Source organism: Trichechus manatus, unplaced genomic scaffold, assembly GCF_000243295.1.
Source record: "Trichechus manatus latirostris isolate Lorelei unplaced genomic scaffold, TriManLat1.0 scaffold00138, whole genome shotgun sequence".
Lineage (NCBI taxonomy): Eukaryota > Metazoa > Chordata > Mammalia > Sirenia > Trichechidae > Trichechus > Trichechus manatus.
The window spans coordinates 1,684,094-1,705,350 of NW_004444074.1; the positions used below are offsets into that span (position 1 = coordinate 1,684,094).

At 49.1% G+C, this 21,257-nt stretch overlaps 1 protein-coding gene across 1 annotated transcript in view; it reads right to left on the reverse strand.

Annotated features, from left to right (window-relative positions):
• Positions 1-20,680, reverse strand: part of SARM1 (sterile alpha and TIR motif containing 1) — a 22,469-nt gene extending 1,789 nt beyond the window's left edge. Inside the window, exons 1-7 of the mRNA XM_004385444.3 lie at positions 19,833-20,680; positions 12,421-13,039; positions 10,148-10,360; positions 9,752-9,843; positions 9,411-9,646; positions 7,377-7,479; positions 7,116-7,305 (exon numbers count right to left, since the gene is read on the reverse strand). Of these exons, the coding sequence (XP_004385501.1) occupies positions 7,116-7,305; positions 7,377-7,479; positions 9,411-9,646; positions 9,752-9,843; positions 10,148-10,360; positions 12,421-13,039; positions 19,833-20,302 (1,923 nt within the window). The 5' untranslated portion in view covers positions 20,303-20,680. The remainder of the gene's footprint in view (positions 1-7,115; positions 7,306-7,376; positions 7,480-9,410; positions 9,647-9,751; positions 9,844-10,147; positions 10,361-12,420; positions 13,040-19,832) is intronic.
• Positions 20,681-21,257: the final 577 nt, after the last annotated feature.

A 21,257-nucleotide genomic window follows, 5' to 3' on the forward strand; every position in this document is an offset into this window, starting at 1 on the left:
TGTGGTTGCCTCTCTTTTTTTTTTTTTTTTTTTTTTCTGGTGTCCTTCTAAGCGTCTTCCTTTGCCTTGGTCAAATTGTGCAGACTTTCCCTATAATGTGTATTGTCTTTCCCTTCACCAGAGTTAACACTTGTCTACTATCTAGTTAGCAGTTTCCCCTTCCCACTCCTCCCCTCCCTTGTAACCATCAAAGATTGTTTCTTTCCGTGTGTAAACCTTTTCTGGAATTTTTATAATAGTAGTCTTATACAGTATTTGTCCTTTTGTGATTGACTAATTTCACTCAGCATAATGCCCTCCAGATTCAGCCATGTTTCGAAGATTCATCATTGTTCTTTATTGTTGCATAGCATTACATTGTGCACATGTACCATAGTTTGTTTATCCATTTATCCATTGATGGGCACTTAGGTTGTTTCCATCATTTTGCTCTTGTGAATAGCGCTGCAGTGAACATGGGTGTGCATATGTATATTCGTGTAATGGCTCTTATTTCCCTTGGATATATTCCTAGCAGTGGGATTGCTGGATCACTTGGTATTTCTATTTCTATCTTTTTAAGGAAGTGCCGTATCGTTTTCCAAAATGGTTGTACCATTTTACATTCCCACCAGCAGTGTATGAGAGTTCCATCTCCCCACAATCTCACCAGCATTTGCTGTTTTCTGAATTTTGGATCAGTGCCATTGCAGGGGTGAGATGGTATCTCATCATGGTTTTGATTTACATCTCTCTAATGGCTAATGATCATGAGCATCTTTTCATGTATTTGTTGGCCACCTGAATGTCATCTTTGGTGAAGTGCCTGTTCATGTGCTTTGCCCATTTTGTGATTGGGTCGCTTGTCTTTTTATTGTTAAATTTTTGAAGTATTCTCTATATTTTAGAGATTAGACCTTTATCAGATATGTCGTTGCCAAAGATTTTTTTTCCCAGTCTGTAGGTTTTTTTTTTTTTAAATTTTTTTATTGTTGTAGTTTAGATGAAGTTTATATTTCAAGTTAGTCTCCCATACAAAAATTTATGCATACATTGTTATGTAACCCTAATTGCTCTCCCCATACTGCGACAGCACACTCCTCCTTTCCACCCCTGTTTCCCGATGTCCATTCAGCCAGCTCCTACCCGTCTGCCTTCCCATCTCACCTCCAGGCAGAAGCTGCCCTTTTAGTCTCTTGTAGGTTTTTTCACTCTTTTAAAAAATTATTTTGATGAGCATAAGTATTTAATTTTTAGGAGGTCTCAGTTATTTATTTTATCTTTTGGATTTTGTGTGTTTTTTAGTTATGCTTGATATTCTATTTATGCCATAAATTAGGGCCCCTAGCATCCCTCTCTTTTCTTTCATCAATTATAGTTTTAGGTTTTACATTTAGGTCTTTGATCCATTTTTAGTTAGTTTTTGTGTATGGGGTGAAGTATGGATCCTGCTTCATTTTTCTGCAAATGGATATCCAGTTTTCCAGCACCATTTGTTGAAGAGACTATCTCTTCCCCATTTAATGGACTTTGACTCTTTGTTGAAGATCAGGTGTCTGTAAGTGAGTGGATTTATTTCTGTTTCATTGGTCTATGAGTCTGTTGTAACAGTGCCAGGCTGTTGTAACTATCCTAGCAGTATAGTAGGTTCTGAGATCAGGTAGTGTGAGGCCTCCTACTTGGTTCTTCTTTTTTCAGTAATGTTTTACTTATCCAGGGGCTCTTTCCTTTCCATAGAAAGTTGGTGATTAATTTTTCCATCTCATTAAATAATGTTATTGGGATTTGGATCGGAGTTGCATTGTATCTATAAATTGTTTTGGGTAGTATTGACATTTTCACAATGTTAAGTCCTCCTATCCATGAGCATAGTATGTTTTTCCATTTATGAATGTCCCTTTTGATTTCTTGTCATAGTGTTTTGTAGTTTTCTTTGTGGAAGTCTTTTACGTCCCTAGTTAGGTTTATTCCGAAGTATTTTATCTTTTGGGGGCCTGTTGTAAATGGTATTGTTATCCTGGTTTCCTTTTTGGAGTTCTCGTTGTTAGCGTAGAGGAATCTGACTGATTTTTGTATGTTGATCTTGTGCCCTGCACTTTGCTGAATCCTTCCATTAGTTCCAGTAGCTTTCTTGTGGATTCTCTGGGATTTTCTATGTATAGGATCATATCATCTGTAAATAGGCATACTTTTACTCCTTTCTTACCGATTTGTATACCTTTATTTTCCTTTCTTGTCTTATTTTCTCTAGGTAGGACTTAAAGTACAATGTTGAATAAGAGTAGTGATAAAAGGTATCCTGCTCTGTTTCCCATTCTCAGGGGCAATGCTTTCAGTCTGTCTCCATTGAGAATAATGTTGGCTGTTGGTTTTGTGTATATGCCTTTAATTGTGTTAAGGAAGTTTCCCTTCTATTCCTATTTTGGTGAGAGTTTTTATCAGGAACGGGTTTTGGACTTTATCAAATGCCTTTTCTGCATCATTGTGATGATCATGTGATTCTTTTCCTTTGTTTTATTTATGTGGTGGGTGACATTGATTGATTTCCTAATGTTGAACCATCGTTGCATAGCTGGTATGAATCTCACTTGGTCATGATGTATTATTTATTTTTTTTATATGCTGTTGGATTCTATTGGCTAGAATTTTGTTGAGAATTTTTTGCATCAATGTTCATGTCCCCTCATCCACTCTTGCCCCCTCTAATTTGTTCTCCATGCAGCCATTCACTTAGCTAATCTTTGCAAAATGCAAATCTGAGCATGTCACCCCCTACTTGAAACTCTTGACTCGGCTCTTAGAATAAAGTCCAAACTTCGTAATGTGGCCTCTAAGGCCCTGGCATGGTTGGCCACAGCCCACTTGTCAAATTTCTGCCCCTTCACCGTCCTCCTAGCCACACTGACCTTGCAGCCCCTTAGACTTGCCATCCTCCCTCCCTGAACAGGGCCCTTGCACAGGCATGCTCTTCCCTGCCCCTTCATCAAGCTAATGCCTACTCATTTTTCTGACCTGAGTTCAATGAACTTTTCCCTCACCTCCCTGACCAGGTCAGATCTCCCTATTATAGGCTCTTATAACACAGTGTATTCCTGCAGCACATGCTACAGTTGCAAATTTAAATTAATTAAATGGGTAATATACTTAATATCTATCTTACCCACCAGACATAAGGGCAGGGACCCCTGAACTTACGGGTGGTATCCTGAGGGGGTAAAGGGAAATCCTGAATTTGTAGCCAGCAGGTCAGAAGTGAGGGTGTCATGCGGGCTCCCAAACTTGTGGCTCCCAAACAACTATTTGGCAGTGTGAAGGACAGTGTCCTTTTAACTTGTGAGTGCTGACCTAGCTCCAGGTGGCTGGCATCAGATAATTAAGTGCTGAGTGGGCTGCTGGTGTCAGAATTGAACAGAAAAGTGCAAAGTGTGGATTTTTATTTGAGATTTCCACATCTACATAGGACGTATAACTGTGATATTCTGTGTAAAGTGATTAGAACAGTACCTAGCATATAGCGTATACTTAATAAATACTAGGCATTATTAGGAGCCCTGATGGCACAGTGGTTAAGAGCTCGTCTGCTAACCAAAAGGTCAGCAGTTTGAATCCACCAGCCGCTCCTTGGAAACCCTATGGGGCAGTTCTACTCTGTCCTATAAGGTCCCTATGAGTTGGAATCAACTCTACGGCAATGGGTTTTTTAGGCATTATTAAGACCCCTGGTGGTGCAGTGGTTAAGAGCTACAGCTGTTAACCAAAAGGTTGGCAGTTCAAATCCCCCAGCTGGGGGCAGTTCTACTTAATCCTGTAGGGTCGCTAAGAGTTGGAATCGACTCGACAGCAACGGGTCTTTTTTTAGGCGTTATTATTTCCTCCTCTGTAAAGTGAAGATAATGAAACCTCCCTCACAGGGTTGTTCTGAGGATACAACTTCCTATTAATGGATGCTCTGGTAAGTGCTTATTGAATGTTTCTTTTCCTTTCAAGGGGGAACGACAGGGATTGGACTATCCTGAGTGCAGTTCACTTGTGGTTTTCCGTATTGATTACCCACTAAATGTGGCTTCTGGGAAAAGAGTTTTAAAATCAGAAACAATTAAGCATTAAAAACACCTGATGAGGGGTGATGGAGCCATTGGGACTGGTCCAAGGCAAAGGCACCTAGCACCCCACCTGTCTCCTCCTTTCTTCTCATGTGCTAGGAGAAGGATGGGTGCTAAGCACCCTTGTGGAGGGAGGCCTCCTGGGAGAAGAACTTCGATAACTTTGACCCTAACTGGCTTTCTGGGGAGCCTCTCCATTTTACAAGTGAGAAGAAGGATGCCCATTGAGGGGAAGGGATTTCTCTCAAGTCACACACATGTCCAGCCCAGGAGGCCTCTGACTCCAGTCTTCAGATTCCAAGTCCAGGGCTGTTTTGACCTCTCTGCTGGGCATTTGGATGAATTCTGACCCGGCAGCACTGTATTTGGGGAATCTTTAGACATTTGTTTCACCCAGAATGATACAGAACAGACAGCCCAAACCATTCATGGCATCATAGATGCAGAGGCTGCATGATAATTGGTTTGTTCAAAATAGTTAAGAATAAAAACTTGATTAGAGGCAAGTCTTCTGGCCTGGTAAACCTAGTAGATGTGGTTTCCCAGTCATCTCAGCTCCACCAGAATCACTCATTTGTTTAATCATTAATTCAGCTATATTACGAACTCTTCAAAAGCCTACCTTGGTGCCAAGCACGGGTTTAGGCACCAGGGATATAGTGGTGAACAAGGCGAAGTCTGAGCTGTCATGGAGCTCACAGACACTCCCCTGTCTCTCAGAATGCAGTTGTCTGCCACCTTCTCTAGGTCATCAGACATGTTCCTCCAGGAGGTCTCCCTAGCCCAGTGACCCTTCCCCAAACCAGGCCTGCTAATCAGCCCTTCTATATGGACTCTGGGGCTTGACCCTCTTCCCCATTGCCAGTCTGGATTGCACCCCAGTGCCAGAGCCTTCTTAAAACCTGCTGGCCCCGCATCACCCCTCTCATGGGCTCTCTGCTTCCCAGCATTTTAAGAAGAGGTCCTCTCCTTGCTTCTAGGCCCTCCATAACCTGGTTCCATGGTTCTTATCCAACAGGTGGTGTGCTGGTAAATGTTTAATAACTAGCTCTCTGGGGAAAACTAAATAAACAAAAAACCAAACCCCTGATTTTCTTGGTGTAAATGTTCCCACCATGGCTGATTTCAAGCTACCCACATGACTTCACTGAACGTGGAATTGGGAAGAGATGGGGACAATCCGCTCTGATGAGCGAATCCAACCCTTTCAAGCACTCCTTTCTTATCCACTCAGATCTGGGCTGTGGAACACAGTGATGAGCCTGGCAAAGAGCATGGGCTTTGGAGTCAGATGGACAGAACTCAAAGCCCAGCTTTTCTGATTCCTACACTAGTAGTGTCATCATAGGAAAGTTATTCTACTTCTCTGAGCCTAATGTCTTCATCTGTAAGATGGAGAAAACAATACCAATGGTACACACAAGCTGTTGGCACCTTTCTTATCCCTGCCTTTGTTCCTTCGCTCATGCTGTTTCCTCTCCATGGGATTCCCTCTCCACTTACCTAAGTTCCTAAGGCTCTTCTCAAGTCCTGCTTCTTCCATGAAGTCTTCCCTGATTATTCCAACCCTTGATGCTCTCTCCCTTTTCCATACCCCTGCAGCAAGTAAGAAGTTCACCTCTTGCCTAGTATTTACACCAACTTATATATGATCTAGTCATTCTGGGCATATTCTTGTCTCCCCAGCTGCTTGAGGACAAGGGCCCCATCTCAGTTGGCTACTGCACTCCTCAGCTCTAGTCCCAGTTCCTACTGACTGATTAATGATTAATAACCTGCAGATGTTATGCAGTGAGTCTCCTATCGTGACTATGTATTGAAGCCAATAAAGGCTCTGGACATGGAAGCTCCAAGAGCTTCCTGGTTAGTAAAAAAAATCCATACATGTGGGAGGGTAGCGCACCCTTTCTGGAATACAGAAGCTTTGCATTGGGAAGACTCCCAGACATGCATCTCTTCTTTATGCTGATCCTAATTTTTATCCTTTTGCTATAATACACCTGTAATTTTAAGTATATAAAAAAAATAACCTGCAGATGTGACATGGATCCACCCATCCATCTATTCCACAAATGTTCAATAAGTTTCTACTGTGTGTCAAACACTGAAGGTACAATGGTGAATTAAATATAGTACTCATAATAAGTAAGGGCCCTTGTGGCGCAGTGGTTAAGCATTTGCCTGCTAACCAAAAGGTTGGCAGTTTGAATCCACCAACTGCTCCTTGGAAACCCTGTGGGGCAGTTCTACTGTGTCCTGCAGGGTCCTTATGAGTCAGAATCAACTCAACGGCAATGTGTTTTTTTAAGTTTACTCACAATAATTATATTAATAATAATAATTGCTACTATTATTGAGCAGTTACCATGTGCCAGACACTCTGCTAAGCACTTCACAAACTTTAGTTCTTTTAATCCTTATAACAATATCCTAGGGAGTTAGGACTATTGTTATCCCCACTTTCCAGTAAAATACATGAAGTTCATTGGGATTAAGCCCTTTGACGAAGGCCAGAGCTAGAATTCAAACTCTCAACCTTGTACTCTTAACAACCATTTCATTCTGCCTGTCACATGCTCTCCTGCCCCTTCTGCTCTTACAGAGCTCATTTTTCAAAATATTTTCATCTCTCTCTGACCCTAACAGAGCCCTGGTGGTGCAGTAGTTAAGAGCTCAGCTGCTAACCAAAAAGGTCAGCAGTTTGAATCCACTAGCTGCTCCTTGGAAACCCTATAGAGCACTTCTAGTCTGTCCTATAGGGTCACTATGAGTCGGAATTGACTTGAAGGCAATGGGTTTCTGACCCTAACAATAATCCTACAAGGTGAATAAGATGGTAAATTATCCCCCATTTTGCAGTTGAGGAGAGTGAGGCAAGAGAGACTAAGTGGCTTGCGAAAGTCCTATCACAGAGCTGTGGCTCCTGACTTCAGCTGGGCCAGGGAGGTGCTGGGGTGTGCAGATAGGAGGAGGACCCTGTCCCCTAGGTCACAGGCCACTGCAGGGGCCACAGAGGCCCAGGCCAGCACCTACCTTGTGTACCCAGTCCTTGCAGTCATAGTCCTGCATGCATTTGTCCAGTGCCCCGGCCGACAGCACCAGCACAAAGTTTCGGGCACCCATGACACTCTGGATGAGCTTGTCCTCGAATTTGCCCGCTTCCAGCTTCTCCACATCAATGAAGACACTGAAGCCATGCAGCTGCAGGTGCACCTTCAGGAGGCTGCAAAGAGGTCTCAGGTCACTGCATGGCCTCGCCTCAAGGCCCTAGGCTGCCCACCTGCCCCTCCTCACCTGGCAAGTTGGGAACCTGAGTTGCGGCGGTAGCTGATGAAGACATCCGGGGTGTCCCCACTGGGCTTGCAGCCAGTGCAGGGCAGTGGGGAGTGTAGCATTTCTCGGGGGGAAGAAGAGGTAACATGGTGAGAATGGCTCCTCCTCATCACTCACCATGAGATACCTCATCCCTTGGGGACTTAGTCCCATTAGCCCAGCCTAGGCAGGTGGCTGGTGCAGTGGGGTGGGGCTTGCTCCAAAAAGGGTCATAGAAGTGGAGAGATGGGGCCTACAGATAAGTTATCCCCATTTTGCAGATGAGGAAACCGAGGCTACAGGAAGGAAGGTTGCTGACTATTGGTGAGCCTTTCTCAGGAGACAGGCTGTGTTGGACGGGCATTGATATGCCCCTCTTGCTCTCCCTCTCTCTGGGTCTCCAGACCTATACAGCCAGCTGCCCAATAGCACTCCAGACTCAACACACCCCAAATCTCCCCTCGTCCCTTAGCCATAGTTTCCCACCAAAACCAGACACCTGGTATCAGCCTCAATTCCTACCTCTCATTCATTCATTCAACAAACACTTATGAAGTACTTACTGTGTGCCAGGCACTATCCCTATTCTTGGATACAACAGTGAACAAAACAGACAAATCCTGCCCTCATGGCACTGACATTCAGCCCTCAGAGCCAGGCACTGTGCTCTTGGATTCTATCTACTAAACATCCTAGACTCCAGCCCAGGCCCTTCCTATGTCCAGGGCCCCAACTTCAGCCTCCCATTGGTCTCCCCAAATTCACACTTGACCAGCCTAATCCATTTGCCACAACTACCAAAGGAATCATACTAAAATCCAAATCTGAACATGTCATTGCCTCCACTTAAAAACTGTGACTGGCTCCCTACTCCCTATAGAAGGCATTTGTGAGCTGTTTTAGCCCTAGGAAACTCCTGTTAAAAAAGAAAAGAAAGAAATCTTGGCGTTTTTATTGGAAGCTACAGTATAAAAATGATAAAACCCAACCTGCTTTGGTTAAAGCAAAAGACTGAGGGCAATGCCCAGGTCCTTGTCCCTGGTAGGTGCTCAGTACATATTTGTTGAATGAATGGATGAAAGAATAGAATCTATTTGCTTATAATATTCAGACTTAACACCCACAGACAGCATTTGTCTGTTTATGAAGCAGAAAGCCATGGGTTCAAATCCCAGTTGTCATTTAATGGCTTTTATAACGTTGGACAATTTATTTATTTAAATTCTTTACATCTAAATTTCATCATCTTTAAAATTAACCATGATGGTGGTTACACAGGACTATATATTTTTCAAAGCTCCTTGAACTGGACATTTTCAAGTTAAATTATACTTCTTTTTATTTTAAAAGTTTTTAAAAGTTGATTTAAAAAGATTAATGCCCACTGCATAGAATGGATGTACAGATTAATGAGATAATATCCATTAAAAACTTAGTATAGTACCTGGCAAATAGTAATTACCCAATAAATACTAGATAATCTCTCAGTAAAAAAGGAGGGGGTACTAGAACCCTAGAATCTACTATGCCCTCATGAAAGCACCTTCACAACCCATACTCTGTCAGCTGTTGGTTAACAGGATAACCCCTGTGACTTCCTACCCTCTCCCCTGTATGCGCACTCCATGCTCTGTCAAACCTTCCTACTTTCCTATAGGCTGCTCCCTCTCCCTGGAGTGCCCTTACTCCTCACCACGTCTCCCCACAGTGCATCCTTCAAGACTTGCTCAAGTATCCCCTCCCGTTGGAAGTCTATACTTAAGACAGTGCCTCCTCTGGGCTCCCTTATGGCCACTTGCCATAGGCTATTTACCCACTTACCTCACTCCCACCTTCCTACCCATCCTTCTTCAGGGCACAGCGCAATATATTCACTTTTACATCCCCAGAGCCCAGACAACACAGCCAATGTGCTCAATAAATGGCCAGAGAGGCTCTGAGGCCCCACCGTGTGTCTCCCCTCATCCCTCAGAGCAAGGACTGACAGCGGCCTGGGGTACCAGGTGGCAGGCTTACCTCTGGCGGCCGAGATGATGCGGGCACGGTGTACACCCAGGCGGATGCCGCAGTCGTCCAGGAGCTGCTGCTCTGACACACGGTGCAGCAGGGAGCGGTCCAGGCCGCAGCTGACCAGGCCATAGGTGTACTGGCGGAAGCGCGGGTCCAGGCTGCCCAGCCAGTCAGCCAGGTTGCTGCGGTCGCATGTCACATAGTTGGCGAAGGTCTTGAGCTCTGTCAGCTCCCTAAAGAACCTGCCGTGGAGGAGAGGTTGCTGAGGTCTTGACTCAGGACTGACTCATGGTGGAGCAGCATTTCGTTAGACCTGGCCAGGGTTGGGCGGGCAGGAGGCTCTGTACCTCTTGCGGGTGATGCCCGACTTCATTCCCAGGTCGGTCTGGACCTCCTCCTCTGTGAGCCGCAGAAGCAGATCGCCATCTACCTGTTGTTCCTGGGGGAGGGGGCAGGTGTAAGGAAGGGCTCTCCTCCTCAGCCCTTGGACCCCAAATCCAAGATGCAAGGAGAGAGAACAGGAGATGGCAGAGGGAAGTGGATGGGACCTCGATCAGAGCTGAGTGACCCCGAAGGTGGCTAAGTACAGGCTCTCCACCCGCCAATGGTCACCCCAGAGCTGGGGGCGTGCTGTTGCATTAGCGGCCTTGGGGCCCTTGGGGATGCTGCCGCTCCTTAGCGCCTGTGGGGCCCTGGGGAATGAGCCCGCTCAGATGCCCGACAGGCGGACTGCGCCGATCTACCCGGAAGCTCTCGCAATACTGGGAGAAGCCGATCTGCTGCAGCCAGGTCTGGACCTCGGCCTCCTTCCAGCTGGCCACGCAGGGCAGTATAGGCCGTGGCACCTCCTCGCCCACCAGGCGTAATGCGCGCTTGGCCAGCGCCGAGGTAGTGCCGTTAGTGGAATAGGAGACAAGGCGTTTCAGGCTCTGGATGGCACCGATGTCGCTGAACACCTGCGGGGAAGGGGACAGAGGACATCTGTAGTCCACCAGCAGCCCTGAACGCACCCAATCCTTCCCCTTGTCTCCTCTCACCGAGGAAAGTCGCACCGCCCTAACCCTCATCCTGTGGATTCCCCATCCTGAAGCTCTCAACTCTTGACCAGGCCCCCTTTGTCTCTCTCCTTGATAGCTTCCATCTGCCCTGGGATAAAGTCTGAGCTCTCAGTAGGCCTCCAGGGCCCTGCACTGTGCAGCCCCTGCCCACGGCTCCCAGGTCACCTCTCCTTCCACCCAACCCAAACTTGTCTGGCATACCGGCCCCCCCACCCCCAACACACGCCAACCACCAAGGCTCTCGATGCCTTGGCCCATGGTATTCCCAGACCCTTACTTCCTCCCCTGCTTGTGGGGCTCCTATTCATCCACTGGAATCCAACTTGACTAGCACCTCCTCCATGCAGCCTGCCTTGGTTCCCCCCATCCCCACCCCAGCTTGGCCCACACCTCCAAGTAGCACTTGTACCACACTCAGAAAGCCATTGTCATTAGCTGATGATGTAACTTCCACTGGGCTATAAGCTGAAGTCCTGTTTTAGTCATGGTGGGAGCTCTGTACCTGGTGTGCTGCTCAGTATGTCCGGGTTGAACTGCACTCACTTGGCCTTATTGGAAAAGGGGGTGCCAGAGCTGGTGATCAAGGCTGCTGCCCAGACCCAGTCCTTGGGGTCTTCATTCCCTACTTCCCTTCAAGTCCCTTCTCCCAAGGCAGAATGACCTGCTTTGTGGGGCAAGTCCTCCCCTGGTCCAATTCTGGGGCACAGAGAGAAGAATCAGAGGCTCCTAGAGCATTAGACTTTGGAAGAGGCCTCAAAGATCCCCTAACACAGTTCAGGGTCTCTTCTTGATCTGTGGGGCACACTTGATAGGTGACAATCATTGTGAGACACACTCCACTGAGCACCGCCAGATGACACCTGTGGGCCGTAGGGTGTGCACCACTCCCTGTGCACCAGCTGTCACCCACCCCCAACCCTCCCAGAGGAATGCAAAGGAGGGAGGGTGACATTCTTACAGGCAGAATCTTGAATCTGTAATATTTATTTAAAAAAAAAATCACACAAATATATTGTTTGCAATTAACCATTATTAGTCCCACATCCAGGGTAAGAAGAACTGCTGCTGTAGTCCAACTCCAATTTTCCAGAGAATAAAAATGAGGCATGGAGAGGCCCCGGGAGGGGAAGCCGGGGGCCCAAGGCCACACGGCTAGTTACAGTAGAAGGCAAAGGCTAGGGACCAGGCCCTGAGCATGGGAACCCTTGGGACTTAGGGTTATCTGACTGACACACAAATGTCCTGCCCCCAAGCTTCTCTCTCCAGCCACCATCTCCTTCTGGGACTCCAGGCCCAGGTGACAAAACTGCCCACTGGAGCTCTCCAACCGGGCATCTGTCAGGCACCTCGTACTCAATCTGTCCCACTAAACTCACTCTCTTCCCCTCCCCGACTCCAGCATGTCCCTCACCCAGTTCACCTTATTTCAGTACCAGGTGCCATCATTCACCGGATTGTCTATGTCCAGAGCCAGGAATCATCCTCAGCAACTTCCTCTCCTTCACCTAGCCACCCACCAAGTCCTAAATCCAGCCCTTTAACACCTCATGAATCTGTGCTTCTGTCTGCCTCTGCTGTCATGCCGTAGTCCCTGTTGCCACCATCTCAACTCTTCTCCTGTCATAGCCTCCTGTCTGGCCCCCTTGCCTCCAATCTCAACCTTACCAACCCTTTATCCATCCCGCAGCCAGGATGATGTTTGTAAAACACAAATGCCCCTTGCTTTAAAATTTCTCAGTAGCTTCCTCTTGCCCCAAAGACCAAGTTCAAACTCCTGGTGTTGCCTTCAAGCTCGAATGCAAGGCCCCTCAATCCCTCACTTTGCCTTTGCCTAACTCTTATGTGTACTTCAGGTGCCAGTTGATTGTCACTTCCTCTGGGAAGCCTTCCCAGAAGCCCTCTACCCCCGCCTCCCCACCCTCACCTCTCCATCCATCCGACCCCATATCCACACCCACCTTGGTCTTGCCCTGAAGGCTTTTGATGGCAGCCTCAGCGCAGAGGTAGAAAGCCCCGATGCACTGCGCCTCTAAGCGTGACGAGTCGAGCAGCGGCACGAGGCGCTGCAGGTCGTCGGGCCCGCGGCCCTGGCTTGTGTCACTGGCGTCTACAAGGCAGCGAGCGAAGCGGCCGGGGTCCAGTGAGGCCACGAGGGGCTCCACGAGCGCCAGCGTGCCGGATCGCTCCACCTCACGCTCCACCTCCTTGTTAGTTGCCAGCACCGCCACCGCAAGGCAGGCGTGCAGCCGCAGCAGCTCGTCCTCCTTGGAGAAGGCAAGCGGGAAGAGCCACTCTGCTGCGCGCTTCTCCACCATGCGCCGCTGCGCTACTGCGCCTCCGTGCAGCGCGCAGTTGGCCAGAGCCAGCGCACAGTGGCGCAGCAGCGCCGGGTCGGTGCGGCGGCACCAGAACAGCACGGCGTCGAGGCCGCCGGCTGCCACCAACCGCTGGCATGTCTCCTCCGAGTGCTTGAACATGTGCTCCAAGATGCCTGCCACACTGCGCGCCAGCTCCACCGGCTCCCGCTCCTTCGCCAGGTTCAGGATCACGCCCAGCCCAATGCGCGCCACACGGTCGCTGGCAAGAGAAAGTGGGAGGAGAGAAGGCACAGAGTTGCCACGGCGTGGAAGCTTGGCTTGTCCCGTGGGGAGCCATAGCCTGGTCACTTACCCTTTCTGGGCCTCATTAGTGTCATATGAGGCTTGAGGAAAAGCATTACCCTCCCTGCAGCGGTCCCACCCTCACCTCTTGCCCTGCGATACCAGACTTCTCCAGAGGCATGGGGGGTGGGGGTGGTGAAGGGGGTGGAGAAGAACAGAGGCGAGCACTTGCCCCTTGGCGCAAGTCCAAAGGGGCGTCAGATGAGGCACGCAATGACAGTCCAAGGTGTCACAAATATAAAAGGCGCTTGACTGAGGCAGCCCGACAAGAGTGGGGGAAGGTGTTTCTGCTGACGTGATGCTATCAAGGTCTATTCAGCTTGAAATTGGGAGGGGGGTGCAATTTAGAGATTGCCCCTGAGCGCTCATTACCCTCGCTTGGCCTCTGGACTTCTCTGATTATAAACAGGCTCCATTCTGGTCACGCCCATCTCCTGCCCTTCTCCTCCCCTTGAGAGGCAGTGTGCAGTGGTTAAGAGTCCAGCTCTAGAGCAGACTACATACCTTGGTCCTGGTTTCTTCTATGCCACTTTCTAGCTGTGGGGCCTTGGGCACCTTCCTTTATCTCTGTACCTCAGTTTCCTCATCTCATAAATTGGATATACAAATACCTACCTCACTGGGTTATATGAGAACTAATGAGGTAATCCATGTAAAGTGCTTGGCACAGTGCCTGGCACATAGTAAAGACTCAGTAAAAGTTAACTCCTTAACATCAGTTGAAGCTTTTCCTCACTCCATGCTGTATGACTGGGGGTATTCATTCATTCATCAGACATTATTGAAGACCTACCGTGTGTGTGCCAGGTACTGAGTTAGGGGCTGGGGTTAAACAGTGACTAAGACTACCTGGGGCTTATACTCAGTTTACAGAGATAGACAATAAGCAAGTAAACAGTGAATGAACAAGGTGATAGTGATATGGTCATGACGACAGCAAAACCGTGTAATATAATGAAGAGTGCTTGAGTGGAGGGATGTGTCTGAAGAGGTGGCATCTGAGAGCTAACTGTCAAGAGAGACCGCTGCCTGCAAGTACGTGGGAGTACAGCATGACAGGCTGAGAGAACAGCCAGGCCAGAGGCCCTGAGGGCTGATGAGCTCAGCATGTTTGAGGAATAGAAAAAAGGCAGGAGATATCTGCAATGCCTAAAACCAACAAAGAAAAGCAATAAAATCAATAAGGAGCTACTATATAGAATATACAAATAGTCAAATCATCAGGAAAAAGGCAGTAAATGCAATAGAAAATGGGCAAAGGCCATAAATAAGCAATTTACAAATGAGAAAATCCCAAAGGTTAACAAGCAAATAAAGAGATGCTCTAACTCATTAGTAATCAGAGAAATGAAAATTAAAACAACAGCTATCACTTGACACTTATTAGAGTGGCACAAATTAGAAGCTGGATAATACAAAGGGCTGGGGAGGTGTGGGAATACGGATGCCTTGAAGTATGGTGGGTGGAGGTACAGTCTGGGGCAGTCAGTCAGGAAAGAGGCTGGGACTAGTTGGTGAAATTAAGGCTGCACACATCCTATGGACTAGGAATTGGGGGGCTCTCGTGTTTATATCCCAAAGAGATTCTCACACAGTGCGATGCAATGGAACACTTGTGTGGCCTTTCCCGCCGTGGTCTTGTAACTCCCACCCAAGTGATTGGGTGGGACTGTGCAAGTAAGTTAATTGTGGCCCACCAAAGGGATTGGTCAGTTTTGTTATCCCTCTAGGCTTAGACTGAGCCATCCCAGAGGCGGGAAAGAGAGGATCTCATCACCACCAAGGAAGAATAGCCAGGAGTGGAGCGTTTTGTTTGGACCTGGGATCCCTGCGCTGAGAAGCTCCTGGAAACAGGAGGCAGATAGATAGATAGATAGACAGAGACAGAGAGAGACAGAGACAGAGAGCTGTAATGCTTAAGATGGCGAGAAGTGGTGGCAGAGAAGCGGCGGCAGGAGAGACTGGCAGGAGATGGTGCAGTGGGCTTCCTGGCCCACCGAGTGAGGAAGCTGAGTGCCTTTGGGCAGGAGGCTTGCTGGCAGAGTAGGGTGCCTCCGGGCACTTGATGGAGCTAGGTTTGCAAACCCATAGAGCTAGAGCTAAGTGCCTTCAGACTGAGGCTTACTGGCAGAGTGGGGTGCCTCAGGACACTTACCCGCATAGCCAAAAGAGCTTAGTAACACTTGCCTGAGCAGGGCAGAGGCCAAGGGGCCAAAAGAGAGGTGGCTGAGAAGAGGCTGTCCTGTTGGAAGAACTGTATCCTGAGTATTCCTGAACCTGAACTGTAACCTGTTACTTCCCTAATAAACCCCATAATTGTGAGTATTGTCTGCATTCTGTGTGGCCATTGCAATGAATTATCGAACCCAGCAGAGAAGTAGAGAGTGCCATGGGAGGGACGGTTGGTGTCAGAATTGGTAAAGATGGTGGAGAGGGGAGGCATGTCTGACCTTTGCCTCATAGGAGTCAGCCTTGGGTTGTTGATCTTGATTTTCCTTTCCCCTTGTGAAGTTAGAGGAGGTCAGACACTACCCCCACGCCATTTTTACACACAGCTCCCCAAGGGGAGGTGAACAAGGATGTTCACTACAGTGTTATTTATGATGTGGGGAAGTTGGAGGCAACCTGGGAGAGTGGAGGGCATGTGCCCACCCTGGAGGATTATGGAACAGTTATGAGTGACTTAGTAGATGATAACACAGCAATGTGAAGGACCTTAAAAACAACCCTGAGTGGAAAAGAGTGAGAAATAGTATGTGCTATGTAACACAGCAGCATTTATGTGAATTAAAAATACACACACAGAACAATCAAGATTTTGCCAGAACACAGATAAAAAGATACACATTAATACATTGGAATGGTTGCCTACTGGGTTAGCTAAAAAAGATGGTGGCGGCATTAGTCAGGAAGAGAAGAGGAGACAGCATTCCAGGCATAGATGTATGCAAAGGCTTAGAGGTGTCTGAGAGCTGATGCACTTGGGAAACTGCCCACGCTTCAGTGTTGGCTGAGGCACAGGGCTCAAGGGGAGAGTGGGGAAAGAAAAGATCAGTCCTGGAGGCCTTCTGAGCCACTTCAAGACATTGCTTTATCTTGATGGCAAATGGGGAGTCATTTAAAGGCTGGGAAGAGGAGTGACCTGGTCACATGTGGGTTTTTGGACACTCATTCTGGCTGCTGGGGAGTGGACAGGCCAAAGGGGAAGAGCCTGGAGGCCATCAGAGCCAAACTTCAAGCACAGGCAAACGTTTACTGTCTCCCTGACCTCCACAAATGATGTCCTCCGCAGGCAAGGCTACTCCCAAAAACTCAGAGGCCCAGCCAGCCACAGAGCCCTCACACTGCTGGCACTGCAGTGGCCACAGCGCCTGTGACTTTGTGTCTACTGCAGGGCCCAGCTGAGCACAGAACATGCCATAATACCACAGCTGGTTTGTTAACTTGATCATTCAACTGCTCTGTAGCCCACCTCCAAAGGAACAGATGTATACTAATCATCCATTCAAGTTCTGGCCCTCTCAGGCAGCCAGAACTGCAGCTGTTCCTTTTACAAATGAGAACACAGAAGATCAGAGAGCTTATGTGACTTGGCTTGGGTCACACAGCTAGTGAGAGGCACAGCTGGGAGTTGAACCCAGGTCTCCAGAGCCCAAGATCCTTTCTCTGCACTTTGACATTCCAAAAACAATCTGGCTATACAAACTCCTAGAATATCAGAGCTTGGATGTGTTTAAGAAATCAGGGAATCCAACACCTTCATTTTCAGAAGGCTTCACTGAGGCCTGGTGAAAGGAAGGCCTTGCTCAGGAACATCAGTTCAGAGCTAGGACTTCATGCTGAGTCTCTTGCTCTCCTCTCCTAGCCCTTGCATTTCCCTATGCACCTGGCACCTCCAGAGTTGAACTGTGTGCTTGCTCTGAGCACTATTTACTTAGCTTTTGATTCTTCTGCAGCCTAAGAGGTTGTGGGCCTGGTGAAATGGGCACATACTTTGGAGTCACAAAGGCTTGGGTTCAAATCTTTGCTCCAAAGGAAGGGAAAATTGTACATAAATACCAAAAAAAAAAAAAAAAAAAAAAAATCAGTTGCCGTCAAGTCAGTTCTAACTCACAGCAACCCCATATGTGTTGCAGAGTAGAACTATGCTCCATAGGGTTTTCAAGGTTGTGATCTTTCAGAAGCAAATCACCAGGCCTTTCTTCCAAGGCACCCTGAGGGGGGTTTGAACCTCCAACCTTTCAGGTAGTAGCTGCACGCTAAACTGTGCCACCCAAGGACTCCTTACATATGTACAAACATGCATATATACATATATGTGCAAATACTTGTATGTGCACAGACTCTGTAGAAGGACAGAAGAAACTTGTAACAGTGGTTTGCCTCCAGGGAGAGGGTCTAGGTGAGAAAAAGATCTTTTCACTGTATATCTTTTTGTACTTTTTGAATTTATATGCAATAGTTTCCTGGTGTTTTTAAGCTTGTCTCTTCCACTTATTCACTGTGTGTTTTTGGAAAACCATTTAACCTCTCTGAGGCTGTATTCATTACGGTCCCCTAATGAGGATGGGCTATGAATTTAGAGGGCTAGCACTCAGGCGGGGCCCTAACAGAGTTGTGGGGCCAGATTTGGAGGACCCTACCCTGTTGGGCTTCTCCTGGTATTTGGGGGTCAGGGCAACTATGACCTAGGCTCCTGGGCTGTGGGTGCAGCAGCACCCATGGGTAGAAGAGAGCTCAGGTTGCGATAAAAAAGTGGTGGGCACACTGATGGAAGAATCATTTTTAAGAGAAGGGAAAAGGTTTTACAAGCATAAGTTCTCAGTGTGTTGCCACCCCACCCCCACCCCCACTCCTCGACCCCTTCTCTCGGGATTTTCATCCTGGCCAGGTTGTGCTCTGTTCTTGGTCCTGAAGCAATGCTGGCAAAGGCATGTTGTTTCTCGTGATTTAAAAAAAAAACCATGAAACAAAAACCATAGCCCTCGAGTCGATTCCAACTCATAGTGACCCTATAGGACAGAGCAGAACTGCCGCATAGGGTTTCCAAGGAGTGGCTGGTGGATTTGAACTGCCGACCTTTTGATAAGCAGCTGAGCTCTTAACCACTGTGCCACCAGGGCTCCATTACTTAACCACTAGTAATTCTCAATTAGGTTAGGATTGTTATTTTTTTACTTTGAAAAATGTCAGTTCTGTTTGCATCTTGTTGCCCTTTTCTTCCTACGGTGCTGGCTGCACCCACTCCCCAGGTGTTCTAGCCATAGCCCCACCCCTATAGGACCAAGCCCACAGGACATGCCCCCCACCCTGGGTCCCACCACACCCAGTGAGCACCCACTCCACTTGCTAGCCCTCCAATTTCTTGGCACTGGATATTAAATGAGAGGTTAATGACAAGGAGAGTCCTAACTTGGCCTCCCAACCGAAATTGCTTCATTCATGTATTTTTGAACTTATATAGTTTCCACCAATCACAAGGCTATTTTTCATTTTGAAAATGGCAAGGAATTGTGCTCCTACCCCATTCTCATCTCATCATGCAGTGAGAGGTGAATGAACTGAAAGTGACCTTTCCAGAACCCTTCTAGTCTGAAGGACCCAAGAACTCAGTGTGAGACTGGAGTGTGTCAGCCTGATCTGCCCTGGCATCAGAGGGAGGGAAAGTGAGTCCTCAGGGGTCTTTTACTCCAGGGACGATCCCAAGAGGCAGGCAAGAGAGTGGCAACCATACCTCAGTCTGACCCCACCTTACTGAGTCCCTGGGAGGTGCAAACAGTTAACATGCTGCTAACTGAAAGGTTGGAGTCCACCAAGAGGCACCTCAGAAGAAAGGCCTGTCAATCCACTTCTGAAAAATCAGCCATTGCAAATCTGTGGAGCATAGTTCTATTCTGACACACATGGGGTTGCCATGAGTCGGGGTCAACTTGACGGCAACTAGTTAGGTTTTGGTACTGTATCTTGGCACTAGATGCTAGGGCAGGGGGAGAAAACACATACTCTGCTTTGTTGAGTCTAGCTCTGTGCCTCGGTTTCCTCCTCCCTCACCCATTCATCCCAGCAGAAAACCTGTTTCTCATCAGCAGCCACAGAATGCGATCATGTCTGGACTGTTACATGTGCCAGAATGAAGAAAGAGGAAGCAGGAGGTGGACTGAGGGTGATGTGAGGGGGTAAGTAACTCTTAGGCCAGTACTCATTTCAGCCTGGGGAGAGGGCAAAGGGGAGGGTCTTCCCCCTCCTCACTCATCTCAGCGGTCTTGTTTCCTTCCCTTCACAGCGGGGGTGCTGTGGGTGGGGGAGGAGAGAACGTAGCACAGAAAGGCACCCAGACCCGGGTATAGGAGGGTGGTGGGTTTGGAGGGGCATTGGCAATAGAATGCTATCTTGATCCATAGGACTTGGGGCAGGTAGGGACCTACTCCAGTCTTCTTCGTCCTGTCCCCAGCCCTCAGCTCGCTCGCTCAGGGAATGAATCCTGGCTGCACGATCAGTTCATTCTGTGATGCTGGGCAAATCACTAAACTTTTGAGCCCCAGTTTTCTTTTCTGTAAAACGGGCACGCTGATCTCTCACGTGCAGGGCTGTAGCAAGGTAAGGCAGTCAAAGGGCTAAGTACGGTGCAAGACTTACGGGAGACCCAGGCGCCCGACCGCCCTTGCTGCTCCCACACCCTGTGGTGCTGTCCCCCAGGCCAGTGCCCTCACCGGTTCTCGGCGACCAGGATCTGCTCCAGCAGACGTGCGGCCTGCAAGCGCGTTTCCAGCTCGGGCGCCTGCAGTAGCCTCAGCAGCAGGTCGAGGCCACCGTCCAGGCGGATGGCGTCGCACAGACCCTGAGCCACCTCGCGACCCATGGCGGGCAGCAGCCAGGCCTCCTCCACCAGCTGAAAGACTTCGGCCAGGCCAGCACCCACAGCCCGCACGCCGCCCGCCTGCTTCAGCGCGGACAGCGCCTGCTGTAGCTCAGGCAGCACGCGCTCCAGGGCGCTCTGCACCTCAGCGCCCACCCCGGGCGACACCTCGCGGGGCCCGCGGCCGCCCGCGGCCCACCATGGGCCCGCGTCGTCGCCCCCGTCCGGGCCTGGCACCGCCAACCGTTCGGCTCCTGGCCGTGGCACCGACATGGCGAAGAAGCGACACAGCTTGTAGGCGGAGAAAAGCAGCGTCAGCACCATGGGCGCAGGGCTGCGGGGGACATCCCGGGTCTGGAGGGGCGGAGTCGAGCTGGACGACCCGGGACCTCGGGGGAAGAGGGATCTGAAAGCAGACCAAGCGGAAGAAGATGCAGGAGTGAGGGGTGGAGAGAAGGATGCCAGGCAAGGGCGCTGGCCAGAACTTTGGGGGAGGGGTGAGCGCAGGATGGGGGCGGAGGGGTTGGGGAAGGGGATGCAGGTCCAGATGCAGGGGGTGGGCGGAAGGAGGGAGCGGGGAGGCGAGAGATGGACCCAAACGCTGAAAGGTCGAGGAAGCTGTGGCGGGAACACAGCGCCGCTGGGCTCAGGCTCCAGTACCGCTAGGCTGAGAGATGCCCTGCAGCTGCCCCGCCCCTGAGACGCGGCGGACTCGGGTCGAAGCCCCACCCCTCGACTCGTAGGACTCCTCCTCCTCAGCTTGCCCAGCCGCGCCTCCACAGCTGCCCCAGCCACGCCCATACTCTGGCCAGGCTCTTCCCTCTACCGCATCCACGCCCCCCATGCTGGATGTAGGAGGAGGGAGGGAGAGGGAAAGGACTGCCTGGTTTCCCCCGACGCTGAAACGTGGGATAACACCGCTGAGTGTGCCTCTTCCTTTGTTGTTGTTAGCTGCCCTGGAGTCACCCCTGACTCATGACGACCCTGTGTGTTACACAATAGAACTGCTCCACGGGTGGGGCAAGCGGTTTGCAATCAGCTGCTAACCTAAAGTTGTCAGTTCAAACCTATCCAGCGGCTCCGTGGAGGAAAGCCCTGGCAAACTGCTTCTGTAAAGATGATAGCCAAGAAAACCCTATGGAGCAATAGATCCCACAGCAACCGGTTTGGGTTTTGAAGGTAATCTTTAAGGAAGCAGTTTGCCAGGCTTTTCTTTTGAGGAGGCACTGGGTGGGTTCAAACTGACAATCTTTAGGTTAGCAGCCATTCAAAACCGCAC